This window comes from Sparus aurata, chromosome 15 (genome assembly GCF_900880675.1).
Source record: "Sparus aurata chromosome 15, fSpaAur1.1, whole genome shotgun sequence".
Taxonomy (NCBI): Eukaryota; Metazoa; Chordata; class Actinopteri; order Spariformes; family Sparidae; genus Sparus; species Sparus aurata.
The window spans coordinates 3,652,827-3,674,544 of NC_044201.1; the positions used below are offsets into that span (position 1 = coordinate 3,652,827).

The 21,718-nt window shown below is 42.2% G+C and overlaps 1 protein-coding gene across 2 annotated transcripts in view; it reads right to left on the bottom strand.

Moving 5' to 3' along the window:
• zswim8 (zinc finger, SWIM-type containing 8) overlaps nt 1-21,237 on the bottom strand; it is a 50,926-nt gene extending 29,689 nt beyond the window's left edge. For both annotated transcript variants that reach the window (XM_030441528.1, XM_030441527.1), the window contains exons 1-2: nt 19,511-21,237; nt 1,704-1,857 (exon numbers count right to left, since the gene is read on the bottom strand). In XM_030441528.1, the coding sequence (XP_030297388.1) occupies nt 1,704-1,857; nt 19,511-19,688 (332 nt within the window). In that variant the 5' untranslated portion in view covers nt 19,689-21,237. The remainder of the gene's footprint in view (nt 1-1,703; nt 1,858-19,510) is intronic.
• Between the last annotated feature and the right edge of the window lie 481 nt (nt 21,238-21,718).

The window sequence follows — 21,718 nt, forward strand, 5'->3', positions numbered from 1 at the left end:
AACACTTTATGTTCCTCTGAACAGTTCTGTTGTGTTTAGCTCTGCTGTAAGCTATTAGCACTGCCATCTGTAAGTTGTTAGCTCTGGTTCCTGTTAGCTCTCATGCTGCAGGGCTCAAAACAAACAGCATTACCCTGTTCCCCCACTCCAGACAACAAAAAATATGAACGGACAGTGCCAAATAATATGTTGAAGGTACTACTTCTGACTCCAACGAAACACGTCTTCTCCTGCTGTTACCACAGTTATCTCTCTCCACAGCACTGTGTCAGTACTAATTATGATCACTGCCTGGCCTCTCAGCGGGAGACCCAATGTTATGAGAACTGTTTCCAGTACTGGTCCATCTATCCCCCACAGGGGCCATGCAAACACATTACACTGGTTAAACCAAGAGGGCACCGAAAATCTGTATGGATATTGCCAAAAGGATAGTTGGCAAGCTGTTAGCAGCAGGCCTTTTAGCAGTGCACAGACAAACTGTCTCAGGTGTTTATCTGCTCTTCTAATCAGGCTCTATAGAGACTGCCATTCAAACTTTTGAATTTTGGGCGATGACAATCGGTGCCTGATCAATCAGAGCATCCTTAGTTAAAAACACTGCGACCAACCGATTGGTCAGTTGGATCGACCAGAATTTTCTAATAATCCATGCTCTACAGTAGGATCTCCCAATCCTATGTATTTTGGCAGTCTTCTGTCTTGCTGCCTGTAGCTTTTATCAGAGTTTGTTTCTTTTTTGCAATAAGCAACTACAAACTGAGAAGAAACGAAAAGGCAACATGTGTGCTGTGCGTAGTGACTGTGTTTTTGCAAGAGCGAGAGAGCAGCAGAAAAGAAGGAAAAAATGAAAACATGGTTGGCAGTTTGTTTATGTTGCCAGTTGGGCAGTAATGCAATAAATATTAATGATTTAAGTGACTTCACAAGAGGCAAAATAATGTTTTGGCTGCTGTCAACATTAATTAGGTTGCAACCTAAAACACTTCCTGCCTCCTCATACCACAAAAGCTGGGGTTAGAGATTTAAATTCATTTCTTGTGTTTAAGTTATTTCTATGTTTTGACACGTGCAAATGTTACAAATTAAAGCTAAAATTGTAACTTGTTAAGAGAAATTATAGCACTGAGGTGGCAAAGACTGGATGCTTACCTCTTGAGGATTAGTGTCCCTTTAATCTCTTATCTGTGCTACACATACATATCTAATTTAACATTCGTTACTGCTAAGATCCCAACTGTAGGGAAATCAGCTCAGATAATTCCACTGCATCCCACTGATAAAATGAACACTGCATTTGAAAATCTCAAGTTCTTTCATCACGTGGTTTGCTGGTATTATCTTGAACAATCACATAAATTAACTGCAACTATGGCAAGATAATCTTTATTTTATTTTCAAATCCTATCTACTAATACAGTAAAATAAATGCAGCCTGACTACAGAGTAGTCTGCCTACTGCCTGCTTCTGAAGTGAGAACAGATTAAACAAATATACAACTATAACAATCTAACTTTTGTGGTTTGGAGACATTTTTTAATTGATTATGACAGGAGACTTTAAAAGAGCTCTCTTTTCTTCCTATTATTCTCCTACTCTCTTAAGGGGAAACAGGACATCAGCAAATTGAACTCGCATCTTCAACTGTCAGTAGTTGAAAGGTGAAAAAAAAAAAAGAATTCCAGGTTATCAGTGTTCTCACCTGATGTCCTCCTCATTCTCAGGAAAGCTCCAGTAGGCAATGCGGAGCTGGAGCTGCTCTGGGACAGGTGGATAAACCTTCTCCACCACCTCGAACGGGATGTGGAAGGCTACCTGCTTTGCTGACAACTCCACCAGAGGAATCACCTGGCCATCTGGCGAAGACCACAGAAAAGATTAGCTCAGTGAGTCGGAATGGAGAAAAAAAGACTTGAGAGCTGCAGGCTGAATGACCACAACTACCTGACATAAAGTATTAAAGAGTAACACAAAAGAAGGGTGAAGAGCAGTGTTGCTCCCTCACAAAGCTGGTTTACCACTTGTGGGTACTATTCCGTGCATGCATATCACTTGCCATTTGAAACTATTTACATAACATAAAACATTTACACAACATAAAAGTTGTGGCAATGGATGAACAATAGGGTTCCATCAAACAAAACTTGTTTGGACTGAGGCTGCTGACTGACATTATATTGCACAATGTTCACTGTCTTTAAATAGCTATACTGTATTCTTCAAGGATGCAAAAGTGTGTGAAGCAGCATTTCAGAGGTAGGGTTACTCGCCGTTTAATTTGCTCCTGAAACGTGGCATGTTTTAGCCTTCACAAGTGCAACAATATCAGGTGTCAAATCCTGAGCAGCAGCCAATTTCAGGGTGTCATTTAAAGTGCTGGTGTGTGAGCTTTGTGCGCAGCTTTGTTTTATTGATGCTCATTACAGAAAAAACTTTTTTACAAAAGGTAGGTAGTCCCAAACTTGCACAAAACTTTTGCACAAGGGCTGTCAATTTGGGGTACCCTGGCAAGAGATACTGAAAAACTGGTCCACGACCACCGAGGCAAATTTGTCCTTCAAATCTGAATCACAGTGCAGGTCAATTATTACTAGTTGGATGCTGATGGGCAGATCAGAAGCCTTGACTGTCAATAGCGAGCAAAAAACTGTCAAGCCCACCAGAGATCTGAAACCGTTGCACAAAAACTCGTAGCAATCCCTTAATCTTGTCTTTGTACTGACTCATGTAAGCATCAACTCCGGTCACTTCTTTGAGACAAGAAATTACTATCTTGCACACAAGATATGAATTTGTCCATGTTGCAGGAGGATCACAGCAGGTAATTTCAGTAATATTTTCCTCATTAAAGACTTTCACCAACCTGTATCGTAGCTGCTATTGATCAAAATGATCATTTTATGACCCTTTCTGCTCGATCCACAGACCGAGATCCGCAAGATTATTACACACAGAGGAACGCACAAGCAGCATTCCTCCTTCTCAGTTGAATATCAGTGTATTTTTTTATTTGCCGTCAAATAGAGTTGTTAATGGCACAAATGATTGTAAAACAGCAGAGGGAGAAGGTCCAGCAGCCACAAATCACAAACCCATCCCTCACTAAAGATGAGTGCCAATGTTTGATAGAAATGCTCCAGGTCCTGGTGCACCTGACTCTTAAGAGAATGGGAAATGACACCTTGATTGGTTTAATTTATGTTTCGCTCAAAACACACAGTTGACTAATTCAGTCATCTTAGACCCCCTTAGACCCCTTTGCACCCTGTACCTTGCTCTGCACCCAGATTATTCACTGTTTAACTAGCAAATGGGAGTTGGACAACGCCTAACCAATGTTGTGTAACATGCTTTAGACCATGAACCATAGATCATTTAAATATGGCCCAATGTCATTAATGTAGGTGGTGAGAGAGGACATGACCCAAAACTGAACCTTGTGGAACACCTTTTTGTTACTGGTAAGTAATCAGACTGGAGCTCTAAATCCAGACAGGTAGGGGTGGGTAAAAATATCGATTCATCAATGCATTGCAATATATTTTTTCCCAATTCAATATCGATTCATAAAATCCTCTGAATCGATTCGGGCAAGCGACCACCTGCTGTCCCTCGCCGGACCTCTCGGTCCCCGCCTCCAGCAGCTGGAAGCGTCTCGCCCGCGACCTCGCTCGAGGGTCGGAGGGTGATGCGCCGCGGAAACACCGTCGGAGCTGCGGAGGCGGGTAGCTGATGTCTGACGCACTGCTCTGCCGGAGACTGTAAACTCCAAGCGCAGCTGGTCTCACCCTGGCCGCTGAACCGTGCACCTGCGAGTAGCACTCTCCTCCGGGGAGAGAGGGGGGTTCAGTGTCAACGTTTACCCCCTCGTGTCTAGCCGGAGGGCGGTGAGACGGCTGTCATGTCTGTGTTTATGTCAGACAAAAATTAACCATGCAGTCCCAGAAACAATGGCACTTTCTCAGCTTAACTATGGTTCCACTATTTTATAGCTGAACATATCGAGTACCTTTGTTTACATTTCAATTCGAACTAGTACTTCCTAGAGGAAAGATTTATAATTTAAAATGACTTTTTTTAATTAAAAAGTATCAACACGTACTCTAATTAATTATTTGTTTATTACTACTTATTACTGAATCGATATCGAAGCATTAAAGTCAATATTGAATCGAATCGATATTGAATCGAATTGCGACCTAAAGAATCGAAATCGAATCGAATCGTGAGGTTCTTAACAATACCCAGCCCTACAGACAGGTGTTGACTTAATGTAGAATGGTTTGAAAGATATGCTTTATTATTTGAGTTAGTTATTTACCAAAGGTTCCAGGATTTTTGCATACCTGTATCAAGGTGAGACGTCAAACCACTGGAGGACAACCAGACTGATACATCCAGCAGCTGAACCTTTTCTAAGCAAGGAACATTAAAATCTACCTAGCAGACTACAACAAAGTTTAGGGTGCAATTTTCAATGTGTTTCTTGAAACCAGATTAGACAAATAAAAATGTTTTTATTAATATGCACAAAAGGTTTTCCACATTTCTCTTTCAGATTTGGTCCATAGACCCCTCAGAAAAACTTTTATCTGATTATAACAACCCTGAACCAGCCTTGGTTGAATGATTGGAAGCATTAAAATGTCAAATCAAGTTTGAAAGTTTCTACACCAATCCCAACGTTGAAATGCTGGTCAGGGAACTAGTCCAAAGCACAAACTGCAACAAATCTTCTATGAAAATGCAGAAGTTTATCAATGATGGATTTCACTTAGAGATCAATTTTTCCCCCCATCTTACAACAGCAAACTCATCAGTACGGTTTTTCTTTTCTTTTTCTTATCCAAAAATTCACAATAGTGGGGTTAGCCTAGCAACCTCTCAGGTCCATGAGTACAGCTACACACAAATCATTTGTACATTTATATATTCTTGATACATTTTGATATGATTCCTTCATTGTGACCAATGAAGAAATCCAAACAATGTGTGTGTTTGTGTGTGTGTCTTCTGAAGAAAGGGCAGCATAAGTACAATGACAGAAGTCTTATTGAGAGCACAGTGGTTTGCCACTGAGAGCAAAAAAAGTGATAGGTCTCGGATTACAGACCTCATTTCCAAGCCACTGCTTGTGCTTCTTGTGCTTCTGTTTGCCATATATGGAGGAAAGCACTCCGTTCATATAATGCTATCCTTTGAGTAAAAACTCATGGCTCATGGTTATAGGCCATTGCCAAGGCTATCAAAAAGCAGACTATCACCATTCAAATCGTATGTGAGTGTAAATATGTGAGTTAAGCCACTGTGTGACAAAAAGTACAGATAATTTAAAAACCAGGTTGTGGAACAGCTTTATTGGCCTAGTATGTGAACACATGCAAGCAATTTGACCCCAGTTTTCTGCTGCTCTCAATGTACTTAAACAGGCAGAAATAGACATCCAACTAAGAACAAGGGTGCCAAAAGTGAACCAAGGTAGATATAAACATTTAACTGTTATGTGCATTCACAGACTTGGCCTTCTATTCCATTACAGAATACAAAAGTAGTTGAAGCACAAATCTGGCTCATGAAAATATTGTAGCATTTGCTGAGTAATATTTGACCCAGTTGAATTAAGAAATGATTGGAGTGCATCCATGCAAACCTAGTGTTTCTTCCAAGTCTTAACAACACTGTAACGAGACTGCTCTCATTAAAGTTCTGAACTTGTCTAGAAACCAAATCAGGCATCAACTTATTCCTAATTCTCCTGAATTGTAGTACTGTCTTTGAACTGGTTGACTTTACATTGCTACTACACAGTAGTGTTTTCACCGTACTTGAATTTCCAACTTTGACATGCTACCTTGCAAAATATTGATATTCAGCACCATGTTTGATACTACAGGGGAATATAGAAAAGAGTAGATGTTTATATGTCATTGTTTCATAAACAACGAAACACAGATAGCAGGCTCTTCATTTTTGACAATATAAATATCAATATAAACAAGTATTAAAAAGCATAAAAAAAAGCCTAACATATATAACAATAGTACAACTAGATAAATAGAAAAAAGATAGGTGTTTACACAACACCAAGGGCATAACATTTTAAATTGTTATCGAAAGATATGCATTAGGCCAGCGTTCTGTGTGTTGATTTATGGGGCCGATGTAGACATCGATATAAGGGAGTAAAACATTTCCATAACAATATACCTGCTATGAATACACATTTTTTGACATCACGTCTTGCTAATTACTTCAGGCATTAACTGACCCCATAGATTCATTTTAGAAGTGTCATGCAAACTGGAAAGAAGCTCAACATATATTTTCAATAATTAATGTAGCCAGCGTTGGTTAAAAAGCCAACACATTAAACTTGGTGATAAGGGAGTAGTAGCAGAAGGCTGAGTGACAAAACAACCCAGGATGAGGAAAAGTCTTAGTGTGATATTCAGGAGGAGAATTCTGTGCGAAACCAGAGAGCATTCTGTTGATGCACTTTTCCAAGAGCTTTAAGAGTAGAAACTTTAGTGAGTCCCAAACAAAAGTAATGGCTTGCCTTTCATCAGAACATGTGTATGACAACGGCGGCGCGTCCAGACGCAGCGGCTTAGAGCTCCCTGTTATTTTGCATCTTTTTTGTGTATTATATGTCATTTTTTTGTTTTTCTGGCACACACATGCCACAGCAGCCCATCTACAGTCGCCAAGACCTGATAAGAATTGGCTTTCAGGCAAAAATAGAAATCACGGGTGCCTTCACACGGACCAACGGCATCCCACCGGAGATAGCGAGACCGCCGGGCACCCCATGGATTGTTATCGAGTCCAGCAAGCACTGGTGCTCGGACAGCAGAGTGATAGACACCCACTGCTCACCGGACTAAGAGGCCATGTCTGTTCAGTGCTGACCCTTCTACCTGCCACGTGAGCTAACGGTTGCCATAGTAACTGTTGTTTACATCCCTCCCCATGCTAACGTTAGCACAGCACTCGGCCAGCTTGAGCTCATGGTATGTAAACAACAGAGGGCTCATCCGGATGGCGTGCACATCATTGCTGGGGACTTTAACAAAGCATGCCTCAAGACTGTTCTCCCCAAATTTCACCAGCACGTTAAGTGTGCAACCAGGGGAGAAAACACACTTGATCATGTTTATTCCAACATCAAGCATGCCTACAGATCAACCCCCCTCCCCCACCTCAGGCCCCGTCCAGACGACAACGCCGTTTTGCGAAAACGCACATGTATTGCATCGTTTTGGCCAACCGTCCATACGGATCCTGAAAACGCAGCGCCTGAAAACGCACTTTTTTGAAAACGGGTCTCAGGGTGGAGAAATCCGAAAACGCAGCCCTCCCGTTTTCATGTGGACGGCGAATCCGCATACTTTCCAAAACGATGACGCCATCGCCCCACCCCGCGATGTCCCATAACAACAACAACAATGGCGGCCTGCATGCTCGTGTTCGTGCTGCAGAAGATATTGAGCCTTTCTTGCAACTTACATGCCTTGTAGTTGAGTGTGAGCCGTAGCAGCAGTTCGACCTCATTACCGGTCCACACAAACGATTCTGGTTTCCTTGCACTAGCCATTTTAATCTTCTTCTTGTTGTGTTCGGATTCTCCATCTACTGTCTGTTTACAGCGCGCAAGCTTGATGCGCATGCTCCGTGTCTTCTTCTCCGTTTTTGGTGAATGTCAAGCGCCACCTATTGGCCTGGAATATGAACTACAGCGTTTTCGGTCGTTTTCAGTCGTTTTCAGTGAAGACGTGTGGACGCAAATATTCTTAAAACGATGACGAGGAAGACGGAGAAAAAAAAGATCGTTTTCATCCGTGTGGACGGCCCCTCAGACAATCAGACCACCTCTCTCTGCTACTCTTCCCTGCCTACACCCCCCTCAGAAGGCAAACAAAACCAGCCACCCAGACCATCAAAGCCTGGCCTGAAAATGCTCTCAACCAGCTGCAGGACTGCTTTGCCTGCACAGACTGGAGCATTTTTGAAGATCAGGACCTGGACACACACACCGAGTCTGTCCTCTTCTACATCAGGTGCTGTGTAGATAACGTCACCGAGGATAGACGCATCCGGATCTTTCCAAACAGAAAGCCCTGGATGACAAAGGAAGTCCAGACCCTGATCAGAGCTCGTAACTCGGCCTTCAGGGCGGGAGACAGAGCTCTCTACAGCACTGCCAGAGCTGACCTGAGGAGGGGCATCAAACAGGCCAAGGTCTCCTACAAGAACAAAATAGAAGAATACCTGACGGACAATAACCTGCGTCAGATGTGGAGGGGCATCCAGGCCCTAACCAACTACAAAGGCAACCCCCCTCCCACATCCTCCAACAGCAGCAGCACACTGGCAGAGGAGCTAAACAGCTTATTTGCCCGGTTTGAGACCACCACCACACACCTGCAGTCACTGCCTCCCTCTGGTTCCAGCACCCCACCTCTCTCTCTCCAGGAGCACGAGGTGAGAAAAAACCCCAGGAAAGCTGCTGGTCCTGACGGTATCCCAGGGGCAGTGATTAAAGCATGTGCAGACCAACTGGCAGGGATCCTCACCAAAATCTTCAACCTCTCCCTGACACATGCCACCGTCCCCACATGTCTGAAGGCCTCTATCATCGTCCCCATCCCCAAAAAACCTGCCATAGACAGCCTGAATGATTACAGACCTATCGCTGTGACGTCTGTAATCATGAAGTGCTTGGAGTGATCAGTTTCCCAGCACATCAGAGACTGTCTCCCTAGCTCCCTCGACCCCCACCAGTTTGCCTACAGGGCAAACGGTTCTACAGAGGACGCCATCACCCTCACACTCCATACAGCGCTGAGCCACCTGGAGAACAAGAAGAGCTATGTGAGGATGCTCTTCGTGTACTACAGCTCAGCATTTAACACCATAATTCCAGACATTCTCATCACCAAACTGCTGGAACTACAGATCCCCCTCCCCACCTGCAATTGGATTAGAAACTTCCTGTCAATTCGCCCACAGTCTGTGAGACTCGGCCCCCACCACTCCACTGCACTCACACTCAGCACTGGTTCCCCTCAAGGCTGCGTTCTGAGCCCTCTTCTGTACGCCCTGTACACCTACGACTGCTCTCCAACTCACCCAACCAACTGCATTATTAAATATGCTGTTGACACCACAGTGGTTGGACTCATCCGAGGCGGGGACGAGACAGCGTACAGGGCCGAGGTGGAGAAACTGTAGCTATGGTGCTCAGACAACAACCTGACCCTGAATATCCAAAAGACAAAAGAACTCATCATGGACTTCAGGAAGAACAGACATGACCACACCCCCCTCCTCATAAATGGAGAACAGGTGGAGACTGTCACCACCTTCAGGTTTCTGGGCACCCACATCTCTGCAGACCACTCCTGGACCTACAACATCAGGGCCCTGGTTAAGAAGGCTCAGCAGCGACTACACTTCCTGCGTGTCCTCAGGAAAAACAAACTGGACACAAAGCTGCTGCTGGCCTTCTATCACTCCTCTGTGGAGAGCGTACTGACGTCCTGTCTGGGTGTGTGATACGCAGGCTCAACAGCTGAGAACAGGAAGGCGGTGCAGAGGGTCATAAACACTGCCCAAAAGATCATCGGCTGCCCTCTGACCAGCCTGGAACACATCACCACATCCTGCTGTCTCAGGAGAACCAAGGCCATCACAGGAGACCCCTCACACCCTGCCTACCCCCTGTTTGATCTGTTGCCCTCTGGGAGATGCTACAGGTCAACAAAGTCCCACACCAGCAGGCTGACAGACAGCTTCTTCCCCTGGGCCATACCAACTACAAATACGAACGGATACACTCACAAACCCCCCCCCCCGACAAGAACAAACCCAATCTACCTCCTCCTACCTCCCTTTAGCACCTTAAAGGGCTATATATATATATAATTTATTTATATTTATATTACTATTTGTTCTATGTGTTGCTTTTTTTTATTTGTTGCTGCGGGAGCACCCTCAATTTCACTGTACTCTCCTGTACAATGACAATAAAGACTATTCTATTCTATTCTATTCTATGTGTTCTAATTTAAGTTTTTCACTTTACGGTGCTATTATATCATTAGGTAGTTTAACTTTTTATACTTGTTGTTATGTCACACTTCCAGTATTGCTGATGATGCTGTAAAGGCTGTTTCAACCTCACTAGAATCATTGCTGAAGCAGTAAAAATGTATAGTAAGTAATTAAAGAAATAGAAGTCGGCAACAATCATTGACTGTCTTGCAAAATAGCATTTTTTTAAATGATACATATTTTTCACTCCTACTCTATTTCCACTCATGGCAGGAAAAAGATTCAAACTCACAGAGTGCAAGGTTTCCTTTGGTGCAAAAGCACAAGAATGAAAGGTAAACTACTAAATCCATGGTAGTAAATTACGGCATGGTCTTTTGAAATGTAAGTAGTATTGTAAATCTGCAGCCTGACTGATCTTATTTATCAGATGTCTTAATTACTATGAAATCATCCATTTAAAATGAGTAAAGTGTACTATTAACATCTGGATGTTGTGCATACATTACAGTATTAGTATATAGTAGGGGTTGCACAGACTAGTCGACTAGTTGACTTTAAGAGCTACAATGACGTTTTGTGTGTGACGTCGACTAGTCGGCGATCATGTGACTTTGCCAGTACAACATGGACGCCTCAGAGAAAACAACAAGTGAGGCTGGTGGGTCTGTGCAGCAAACTAGCAGCGGTACGTCAAGTGTGTGGAAATATTTCACCAAAGATGAGACCAGTAGCACCGTCACTTGCACTTTCAAGCATCTTCAGTTCATCCTGGAGAGTAAAAAAGAGGCTGCCCAGACCCACCTTCACGCCCTGCTTGAAGAGGAGGGAGAGCCGCTGGCAGCGATAGGTGAGTGCGCTAAATGAAATTTATCCAACCTATTAATTTAAATTGTCTTCTATTTCTGAATGCGCGGCCTTGGTAAACTTGGTTATTAATTTTATTATAGGTGAGGAGGTGGATGACAGGGAGGGAGAGCCAGTGAGGGGGAAAAAAGCCAGACTGGAGCAGGACTCTGAGCAACTTTTCGGCCCGCACTATCACAGTGGACGGAGAGCCGGTCATCAGTGCACTGCAGAGGAAGAGTTCTGTGATTATTTGCAAACACCGCAAATTCCCACCATGCAAAACGTGCTGCAGTGGTGGGCCGAGAATGAGGACAGATTCCCCCATTTGGCTAAATTGGGCAAGCGTTACCTGGCCGTTCCAGCTACCAGCACGCCGAGCGAGAGGATTTTTTCTCTGGCTGGAAATACCATCACGCGACAGCGGGCGAGCCTTCATCCTGCCCACGTCGATGCCCTTGTGTTTTTACACGCAAACCAGGATCGAAAAACAGGAGCTGTGTCTGAGCAGGACTTTGATGGTGATGAATAGGTTTGCAGGTCCATGCCTGCGTTGTTTTCCTCCCTTGTTTACAGTATTTTTTTTGCACTGATGTGGGAGAAGTATACAGTGTAGGCTAAGGTGTATAGGCATGTTAAATCAATGTTACAGCTGATTTACAGCTTGTTGTTGATATTCCTGATGTTTATGTGTGATTTCTAATTTCTATGCATGCTGTTGTCAATTAATACAGATTGTTGCAAAACATTCCCTCCTCCTGCGATTTTGTTTATGACGGAAAAATATGAATGACATCATCAGCGACTAGTCGACGTTGACTCGACTTTCATCACATTAGAGTCGACTTTAAATCTGAAGTCATGAAACCCCTAGTATATAGTAAGAAACTGTGACAGTCTGACTGTAACAGTAAAGAGCTACAGAGAGAGGGTCGTATAGTGGCTGGGTAGTAACAGAGATCAGGCTGCCAGCAGCTCATTGGCTGTAGCAGGTGAATGACAGCAAGCTGTCCACCAATTAGCTGCTAGCACAGAGGGAAGCCGCTTCAACAGCTGTTCCTTTGTAGCTAGCTGGTAAAGAGCTGAGGACTGATTCAGTGTTTTCATTGGGTCACTTGTTTTCTCCCTGCCTTTCTCATTTCCTCCCTCTGTCCATTTCTCTCCACTGCACTCCATTAGATCACTGACGTACACCTATGGTGCACTGGGTGGAGTATTCTCCTCACTTTTCAATATCCTCTGCTGTTATACACACTGGATCCTCAGCTGTTACATTCAGCTGTTAGGTATTGGTCACTCTAAAAAGCCATCCTCATTTGATTAAGTTTGATTGACATCTTGTATTAAATAAATTAATAGATAAGAAGGATTATCCGTTTCTCTTGGGGAGCTGGAACAATTACTGCAACAAGTAGCTCGCTGAATAAGTGTGGGAGTTTTGCTGTCTTTGCCATTCTGCCTGTTCATCAATCAAATCAATCAATCAATCAATCCATCCCACTATTCCACACACAGTTCCCAGTAAATTACTGGGATAACCTTTTAGGCTGCCCGTTGGTGATGTTTCACTGTGATACTCACACATGCAGCTACATTCAGGAACATTTCCGTCTGGTGCCTTTTCACACATGCCATGGCAATACCGGAATAGATGGTGCAAGAGATAGTAGAGCAGATGGGGGCGATGCAATACTTATGGATGCCAACAACCATAAAAAACTAAATGGAAGAAAAAGATACGTGGCCGGATGTGCGGGGACACAGCAGAGGACATCTCGATGTAAGACAGGTAATGTTTCCTTGTGAGATCTACTCACAGATACACGCAATAAATACATTATGAGGAACATTAAAAATGTATTGGATGCTGATCTAGACATAAGTAGAGACAATGCATAATCAGTAGAGGCTTGTGATTGGTTCACTGACTTCACATGACATTTTAAGCTATCAGTACAATGAGGTTTTTTTGTATTTAGAAAATGTGGACCTATTCAGATATTTAAAAAATAATACAATTGTCAAACTCCCTCAAAGACTGTTATAAAGTGTATAAGAGTTTACAGAAAATTAAATGGAAGAAACTCAAGTGAAATGAGAAGAGGAAGTAAAAATTTAACTGTCACAGAGTGATCGGCGTTCCATGTGTAATACCAGCAGTCTTCAACTAGCTGTAAACAATGGAAGGAATTCGGAAAGAAGAATCTAATATAACTATTTTGTTTCACCTCACACAAATAGTAACATAAGAGTCTGACTTTTTCTAACATCATGTAAACATAGTGACTATCTCCAGCATTGCTGCAGTTTTCCCAATTGTTTATTTAAACCTGACTTTGTACTACGAAGGTTTTCATACTACTACCAATTTTCTCGGTGACACATTTATGTAAACCTTTACTAAAACATGCTAGGAATTTCACCATATGAAAACACACATCATGTACCTGCCCATAACAGACTTGTTACCATTCTCCTCCCCAAGTGTTTTCTCAGCTGCTCGGCAGATGGTCAACAGATTTTGCACACACCTGTCCCTGTTGTGTTGTGCATGTTACGCTCCTTATATTTTATAAGAATTAAAAACATTGCATATAGGAGGACTATTCTCTCGTCTTTTTTATGTCTCCGTCTGTTGAGAAAAACTTAAGTTCGAGAAACACATCGTTATTCTTGTAAATTGCTGGCTTGCAGCTGACACATGTCAGAAGGGACACAAGAATTCCAAACTTCACTAATATTCTTGATGTAACACTGAATCAAATGATAACATGTAACGGAAAGGGTAAACCCACAAACATTTCTTTTAGACCATTGGTCTGACTATATGATTCAATCTCTGCCATTATCAACCCTTCTCTTGGCAGCAGCAGGCAGCTTTTACTCTGACAAGACCACTGTTGCCAACAATGCTTCTAGCTGGTGAACACAGTGAATCATTTAGAAGCTAAAGAGCTTAATATTTTTCACACACGTTGGTTGGGACCAAATCAGCAAAAACAAAACCAAAGCTATTAAACTTAAATTCGTCAGGTGGACACTAGGGCTGCAACTAACGATTATTTTGGTTGTCGACTAATCTATCGATTATTTTATTGATTAGTCACGTACACGGGATCGGGTCGGGTTCGATTTTCTGGGCCCTATCTAAGCTCTACTACAGAGTCACACGTACATTTAATATCATATATTGAAGAGAGGAGGTTACCACTCGAAAATGTTCCCACACTTTGTGTCGATAAATTTTTATTGTCGACGTAATCGATTACATCGACTAATCGTTTGCAGCCCTGGTGGACACAAACACAACTCTCCAATAGGAGAAAAAAGCAACCACGGCTTTATTTGTGATTGGATATGAGTCAAACCTTCGTGTAAAAGCATAATTACGACGAAAGAGGCAGTTTTAAGATCTTCTGTAGTTTCATATTCTGGCAAGCTAATTTTCAATGTAGTGCTACGGGCATTGGTCTGACTATATAGAGTTTACTAAAAAGAAGGTCTTTGAACAGCAAAGACAAAAAGTGTCAATCCCCGAGTGCGACCTAACAGGAAGGCTTGAGGAGCGGTCCACCATCACTCTCCTGCCTGTTGGTTCCACTCGGGGATCAACACTTTTTGGAGATGCAGCTTCTAACGTGAGTTGTTCAAAAACCTTCTTTTTAGTAGCTAAACTCTGTGTACACAAACAATGTTCTCAATGCTCGTGTTCATGTGTAGAGACCCTGGTGATACTACGAGCAAAGTTTCATGTTGTGTCGAGCCTTCTTACTGTTTTAAAAATAGCAATTTTGATGCTATCGTACGAGTGCTCCTGCACTCAGCTTGCCCGAAAACGAAACTACGGTAAATCTTAAAAGTGCCTCTTTCATCGTAATTATGCTTTCACACTAAGGTTTGACTCATATTCAATCACAAAAAAACCTCAGTTGCTTTTTGGTGAGAGTTTCACTTTAACAGGGACAGGAGGTTTCAGTTCAAGGAAAGTTATCTGTGATACTCTAGCTAGAATTCCTGCAACGACATGGAAAGTGAGGGTCATGTGACAGAGAATATATGCATCAAACAGCATCTATAGGCTACTAGGACATCAGCCCTAGTAATAGGCTAATGTCTTAGCCTGTCACATTCAGACCACAAAGCTTGCTGTGTGCATTTCCACCTGCATTGATGCATTTTTTCTGATCATGATCGGATATCGGGATACAGTCAGATCACGTTACAACCTGATGGAATTGGGTTTATAAGGTGATAAATATGACATTATGAATGTTTTCTTGTCTCCCCTTTTCTTTAATGTGTATTGTGCATATCTCTGTGAAATTTTAATTGGTAGGCAGTGAAAAAGCCTGGGTTGAGCTGCCTTAAAGTTTTATTCTCAAGTTAAAAGGAAATTCTGGTATTTTTAAACTTTGGCCCTATATTTACAAGTTAACATCGTTCAACAACAAGTTTCACTCTGAAATCTCATGCGGTGAGTTTTTGCAGATAACTTAACTGAAAACGTGAGTCAGAGTTGGAGAGGGAAGTTTTGAGTTTACCTAGAGGAACTGCCAGCAACAATGTATTTCCAAAATCATGGCTGACTGACTTTGACAATCTAGATGAGGCAACAACGAACATTGTATGATTTCAGAGCGAGAATTCTCCTTAAGGAAGATTAGTGTTTCTCTTTGCAAAAAGGATCTTATTGTTTAACAAAAAAGAATTGATTCCATAATATTGTCAAACACATAAAATAACCTCAGCCTTTCAGTGAAAGAACAAGCCCTTTTAGTGGAAGCAACTTTGACGGTTGGAGTTGTACCAAAGGATTACATTGCAGCCATGTCATGGCTGCCAGAAGAGGTGATCTGCTGGACTGATTCCAAACCTTTTGGCAAGTATAAACTATTTACACACCATAACATGTAAATATGGAGCCCCTTTAAGGCTTTGATTAAGAAGGGGGGCTGTGATGCTTTAGAACAATAAAACCTGCCTTTATTATGGCTGCCTGAGTAGGATGAAGCAGTCTTTACAATAGACAGTGCTTCCATCTTCTCAAACCTGCCACTTTTACACACATGGCCATCTCAAAAAGAGAACAAATTTTAAGTACATCCTTATCTGCCACAGAGGTTGGCAACTTACAGCCCTCCTCGGTGTAAACAGCAAGATAAGGATAAAAATCTGTCAGGGGTGCAGCTGGCAAAGTCAGAACTGCAGGTGATCTGGAGGGTTTTAAAAACACAGATTTATTGCAATAACAGTTGTAAACCTACAGAAATGTACACAGCATTAGATCCATGCAAAAAATATTCTAAATTCTAAATACTGGATATAATTATTAGCCTTTTTGAGTTCCACTTCTTTTCTCTCAAAACTAAACCCAGCTCTTGACCAGGAACAAAATCTCTGACAAAACTGGAGCTGCTTCACTTCGCACATTTCGTAATTGAATACTGTTCTGTCATCTTTCAAAGACACTCTTTCATTTCTGTTTGTTATGAAATGACTGAAGGCAAGTCATTTGTGGCACATGGATTTTGAGAACCAGTAAAAATTATGTGGGTGAGTATAGACATACAGCATAAATACCAAGAATTAACAAGACACGTCTTTATCTTTAGGACAAATTATGAGAAGCTGAAGCCAATCTGTCAAATACATTCAATGAAATTCAAAGTCAATCAGTTTGCTCTGGCTGACACATTTTAGGGTTACTGAACTCTTACTCTGAAAGCAAACTGTTGCATGTGAAGGCGACTAGTGTCATCTATCTATAAAAGCACGGAATCTCTGTCTGTCTGTGTGTGTTCCTCAAATATCGGATCAGGATCAGACTGACCTGAGAGTTTCAACATGGCTGCTGCATGGTTCAAGGGTTTGCTATTTCGCATTTGTTTGGACTGCAATGATACCGTTAATAAATTATTTCATAAATGCTTTACAAATACCACGAGCATGTCCACCGGAGCCACTACAGTCACGTGCGCACCAGAGCCAATCACTGCACACCGTGGCCACGCGCGCACCAGAGCCAATCACTGCAGAGCCCACCGCGACCCCCCACCTTAAGAAACAAGCAGATTTATACCTGCAGCGGCGCGAGCTGGACCGGGATTTTGCCGGCGGTTCGGTCCCGTTCTGTTCTGTTCTGTGCATCTAAACTGACTGTTGTGGATTAATGAGATTAAACGAGTCTGGACCGAGTCTGTTCGGGTCTGAGGAGATCCGGAGATGCGCGGACAACAAAGAGGAATCGGAATCTGTGGATGTTCGTGTGTAGCTAGCCGCTAGCTAGTAGCTAACTGCTAGCCGCTAGCTACACGGCCCACCTCCCGAAGCGACGGACCGGAAGCATCGGCACGTCCAAAACCGGACCTAGGGTAAATAATAGGGTTCGTACACATTTTTCAAGGTCAAATTCAAGCACTTTACAAGCACTTTTAAGGGCCTTTCACAAAATTTTCCAGCACCTTATCGTTGGGGTAAAATACATATCTACAGGAATATATATACTCATGATTATTTTTTTCACTTTTTATCACAATTATGTACATTGTATTATGCTGTAAACATCTAAAATGATGTTTCATGATAGCAAAAACTTTAGAAATTAAAGAACAAAAAGTTTTATCCAAAAAAAGGGAAGCCACTTGGCGTTCTTCAGGTACACTTGCACCGGGACAAAGAGAGACCTGAGAGCACCCTGTAAATTTTCTTTTTTGACATAAACTTTTATAAGCTTTTCGCTTATTCATCAAAGTTTATTAATACTGAACGTGTCATCAGTCCCAATTGCATCAAATTCACCTTCTCCTCAGCCATCCTTCTCTATTGCTACCAGGCTGCATGTGTGATGATACACACACACACTGATTTTATTTCTCCTTGTAATAAGAAAACTATCCAGTCTGATCCCAATGTTGCCAAGACACAGAGTTATAATGTCAAGCACTTTCAAGCACTTAAACTAAAATCCAAGCACTTTTCAGACCTTGAAAACACAACATTGAAATTCAAGCACTTTCAAGGATTTCAAGCACCCGTACGAACCCTGAAATAATGTCCGCCACGCTTTTTCGCGAACATTGCCGTCACGTTTGCTTTGTGTCTGGTGCAGGAAGAAACGGTAAAAACAGGCTTTTGTCACGAAAGTGTCCAAGCAGCAAGTTCGGTTGTTGAGGAACAGGAAGTTGTGGGAGGGACCTAGGCGGATGATTGACATTCAACGACGGTCGGTGTGTGTGAGAGTTGAGAGATTTGTGACATTTAGCGTGTTTGGAGTGTGTAGTTAGTGTGTTATGTAGTGTTTGGTGTAGTGTGTTTAGTGAGTAGTGGAGTCGTTTTTTTGTTGATGAGTCAGAATAATGAGGAGAAGCTGAATGTGGAGCAGGCAGTCCAGCTCTTCATTCAGCTGGAAGGAGCTCAGGCAGACCTGAACATTGCCTGCATTTAAATGTAAATAGTTACATATAACTTTGTAAATTTTTTAAATGTATGCACACATTTAGATAAACAACAATTTATATTTGCATTATAAGAAAAAATAAATAAAAAATGGTTTGTTAAACATATTTGTGGTTTTCACAGTAAAAAAATCTAACTTTTTCTACTCAGATTTCACGTATTTTTTTGTGATTTTAGGTCCATTGTGTTAATACAGTATGTCAAAATAAAAAAGTAACTGTACAGTCACACATGTGAGGTTGTGCTGAACATAATGACACCAAGTAAATAGCTTTTAAGGTGAAATATAATGGCAAAATCAAAAATAGTCAAAAACAGCCAATTATACCCTGGAATATCGGATTTCACAACAAACCTGAATATCCCTGACGTCCCACCTTCAAACACAGCCTCATTTGGCCATCCATGAAAAAGCTCCTTAACCTCCCACTTTTTTATAGGAATACACTTTTCTTACAGGCACTGCACTAGTTCACTATAACTGGTTGATGTTCCTGTAGCACATGGCTTTCTGCTTTCTGATGGCTTTAGTAAACAGGAACACGGAGGAGTCTCTGGAGAGTTACCCCAGAGAAATCTAGGCTAGGCTCCTCTCTGGTCCTAGGCTGAGGATTCTGTAGCTAGTGTTCTCCACATCCCCAGGCGATATCCACCACATTACAATCCATATAATGACTCATACACCATACAAGCAGTCTTCAGAAAGGCTTTGAGATGACTGAAGTAGCATTTAGTTGACTAACTGGTGAGAAACTGCAACTATGATTTTGCATAGTCCAACAAAGTTCATGACTCATACGTTAGTCCTTGTATCTGCACAGCAATAACATGACAAAGCTAAGTGAAGCTGATGGGGTGCTGGACTTGCTTTTACTTAACTGAATAATATCAATGACAGCTACAGTGTTTAGAATATTACTGAACTAACAAGTACGTTTCTAAAATGCATAACTCCAATTTACTTGCACAAACTAACTAATAGTATATTTTACAATAGATACGAACTATATAAAAGGTTTGAGAGTGACAGATATTGGTGATGTTCTTTCATCTTGTTTTAATCCAACCGAAGTAAAGACATTCACACTCACTCTGGAAATTCATGTTGAATGAACATGTATGAATGAATGTCTGTTTGTGTCAGTGTTGTCCAACCTTTAATCTTGACAGTTGGGGAGTTGGGTCCAGCAGACTGCTTCCTCCATCCCCTCCAGTTTTGACAGAGACTCTCTGCCTCTGAGATGAAGGAGCACAGAGAGTCTTCCTCGAACCGGTCCGAGTCTTCGAAGGAGAACCTCTCCCCATCCTCCCACTCGGCGAACATAAGTTCCATTACATCCACTTTTTAACTGCTTCGGAGTCCAGAGGACTGCGACTCTGGGCCACGGCCTTTCCTCGATCTAGAAAAACCAAGAGGAAACCCGGCGAACAGTGTCCAACACTCGGGAAGAATCGGGAGTCTCAAGACTGGGGGAGGGGAGGCCACTAGCAACCAAAACACAGCTGAGAGGCTTACCGCTGGGCCCTCACACACAGCTACATACTACAGACTCTGGCAAGGCTGTGTTCTCCTTTAAACAGTCTGTGAGAGCATACACAACACAACTACAAGTACACCGCGTTTATATTTAAATTCGCATGAGTTTCAGATTTGTAATATATTCAAAACAAACCACTGGTCATTTAAATCGATTTATGGATCCACTCCATGTCGCCTGGCTGACTTGTGGCTCTCTTTACAGTCTAGTACTTTGACTAGAAAGTCTGTCGTCGGTTTTAGTGCACTGCTGCCGACTGCTGCCTCCGAGGAGAAACGAGCCAAACACACCAGCTAAGTATTGTTCATGTCAAACAAACCTATGAGTATAAATGCAAACAAAAAAGAAATTCCGCCTCCAATTCAGCTATGAAAGCTTACACATATTGCTCTGCAACGACGCTGGCTCGGGGTACCAATGTGATTAAATCTTTAAGAAGTCATTAAGTTGTTTTCTCTCATCCCGTCCTGCTCTTTTCAGCCAATCAACTAGACTATAGTCGATATCTCGATCATGTATGGTAGCTTTAACCCAACTCTGAAAGTTAAATCTCTCTCAGAAAAACATTGTTATTCAGTCGATGTCAAATACACACATAATGCAACTAACTGTGTTGTTTGTTGTACAGTGTGCTAGTTTAATGTTATTATGATGGGCTGCTAGTACAAATAACATTTAGCCGACGTTAGCTGAAAGGCTAATTATGCTAATAACAGCAAACTGAGATGGCACAGAAAGCTGTCATCGGTTGCAGACGATTATATTGAGGTTAAATTTGGTTTCGCACACGACGACAGGCGTTGGTTTACCTCCGTACTGGTCCAACTACCTTACGTTAGCTATAGGTACTAGCACGAGAAAGCTAACCTCCAAACGGCTAGCTCCAGCTAGCTTAAATAGCTGTTTGTTTACATTTACTGGTGAAGCCATATACCTGCCTCAATGTAATAACTACATGCTTATTTGTAACGTAGATCTTCTAGAGTTTTGCATTTTCATAGGTTACATACGGTTCACAATTCGATATTAATCTCCGCTCCTAGCTCAATGTTTTCCGTTCTTTGTATTAGTATTAGAGCCTTCTGCTTGACGTTAAAAGCTCGTATATTCCTCAGTCAGTTCCGGTACAGAAATCCGAATCAATCCACAGGTATCGTCCTTCCCGACTGACAGCGGCTGTCCTGGTGTCTTATAATCGTCTCTGCTTCCTAATGACACCGGGATCCCCAGAATGTCCCCCGTATCGCTCTCGTCCAGGCTCTATCAGAGTATCAGTCTGCCGGGGGAAGATGGCTCACCTCTCCAACAGCACCTCCTCCATCAGCTGATCACAGCTTCCGGCTGCCAGCTCTACAGGCAGCGGTTCAGATGGTTTTTTTTGCTCGGCTGGAGAAAAACGCAGCCGTGAGATGTGACAATTTTTCTGTTTAATTTTCTTATGAACATGTTTGTATATCACTGTTTTGACTGACCTGAACAAAATGAATGTCCCTAGTGGACAATAAAGAACATCTAATCCAATCTAATTTAATTTTACCGAATGTTCATCCCAGTCACCTCACCCAGTTAGGCAAACCAAAAACGGGATATGGCAATTGCAAATTTAACCTGTGGGAAGCATTCCTACCCAAGTAGTTGAACCTAAGATTCTTGGTCACATTTGTGACAGCAGTGTTATTTTTTTGTGGCCGATGTTAGCATGCCATTGTCATGTCATTTGCACTATTGTTTTCTTTGCTTCCTAAGTAGGCTATAGCTAACAATCTAACTCAGAGACAGAACACCACTTAAGGCCTTTCACACATGCACTGTAACTCTGGGTTTA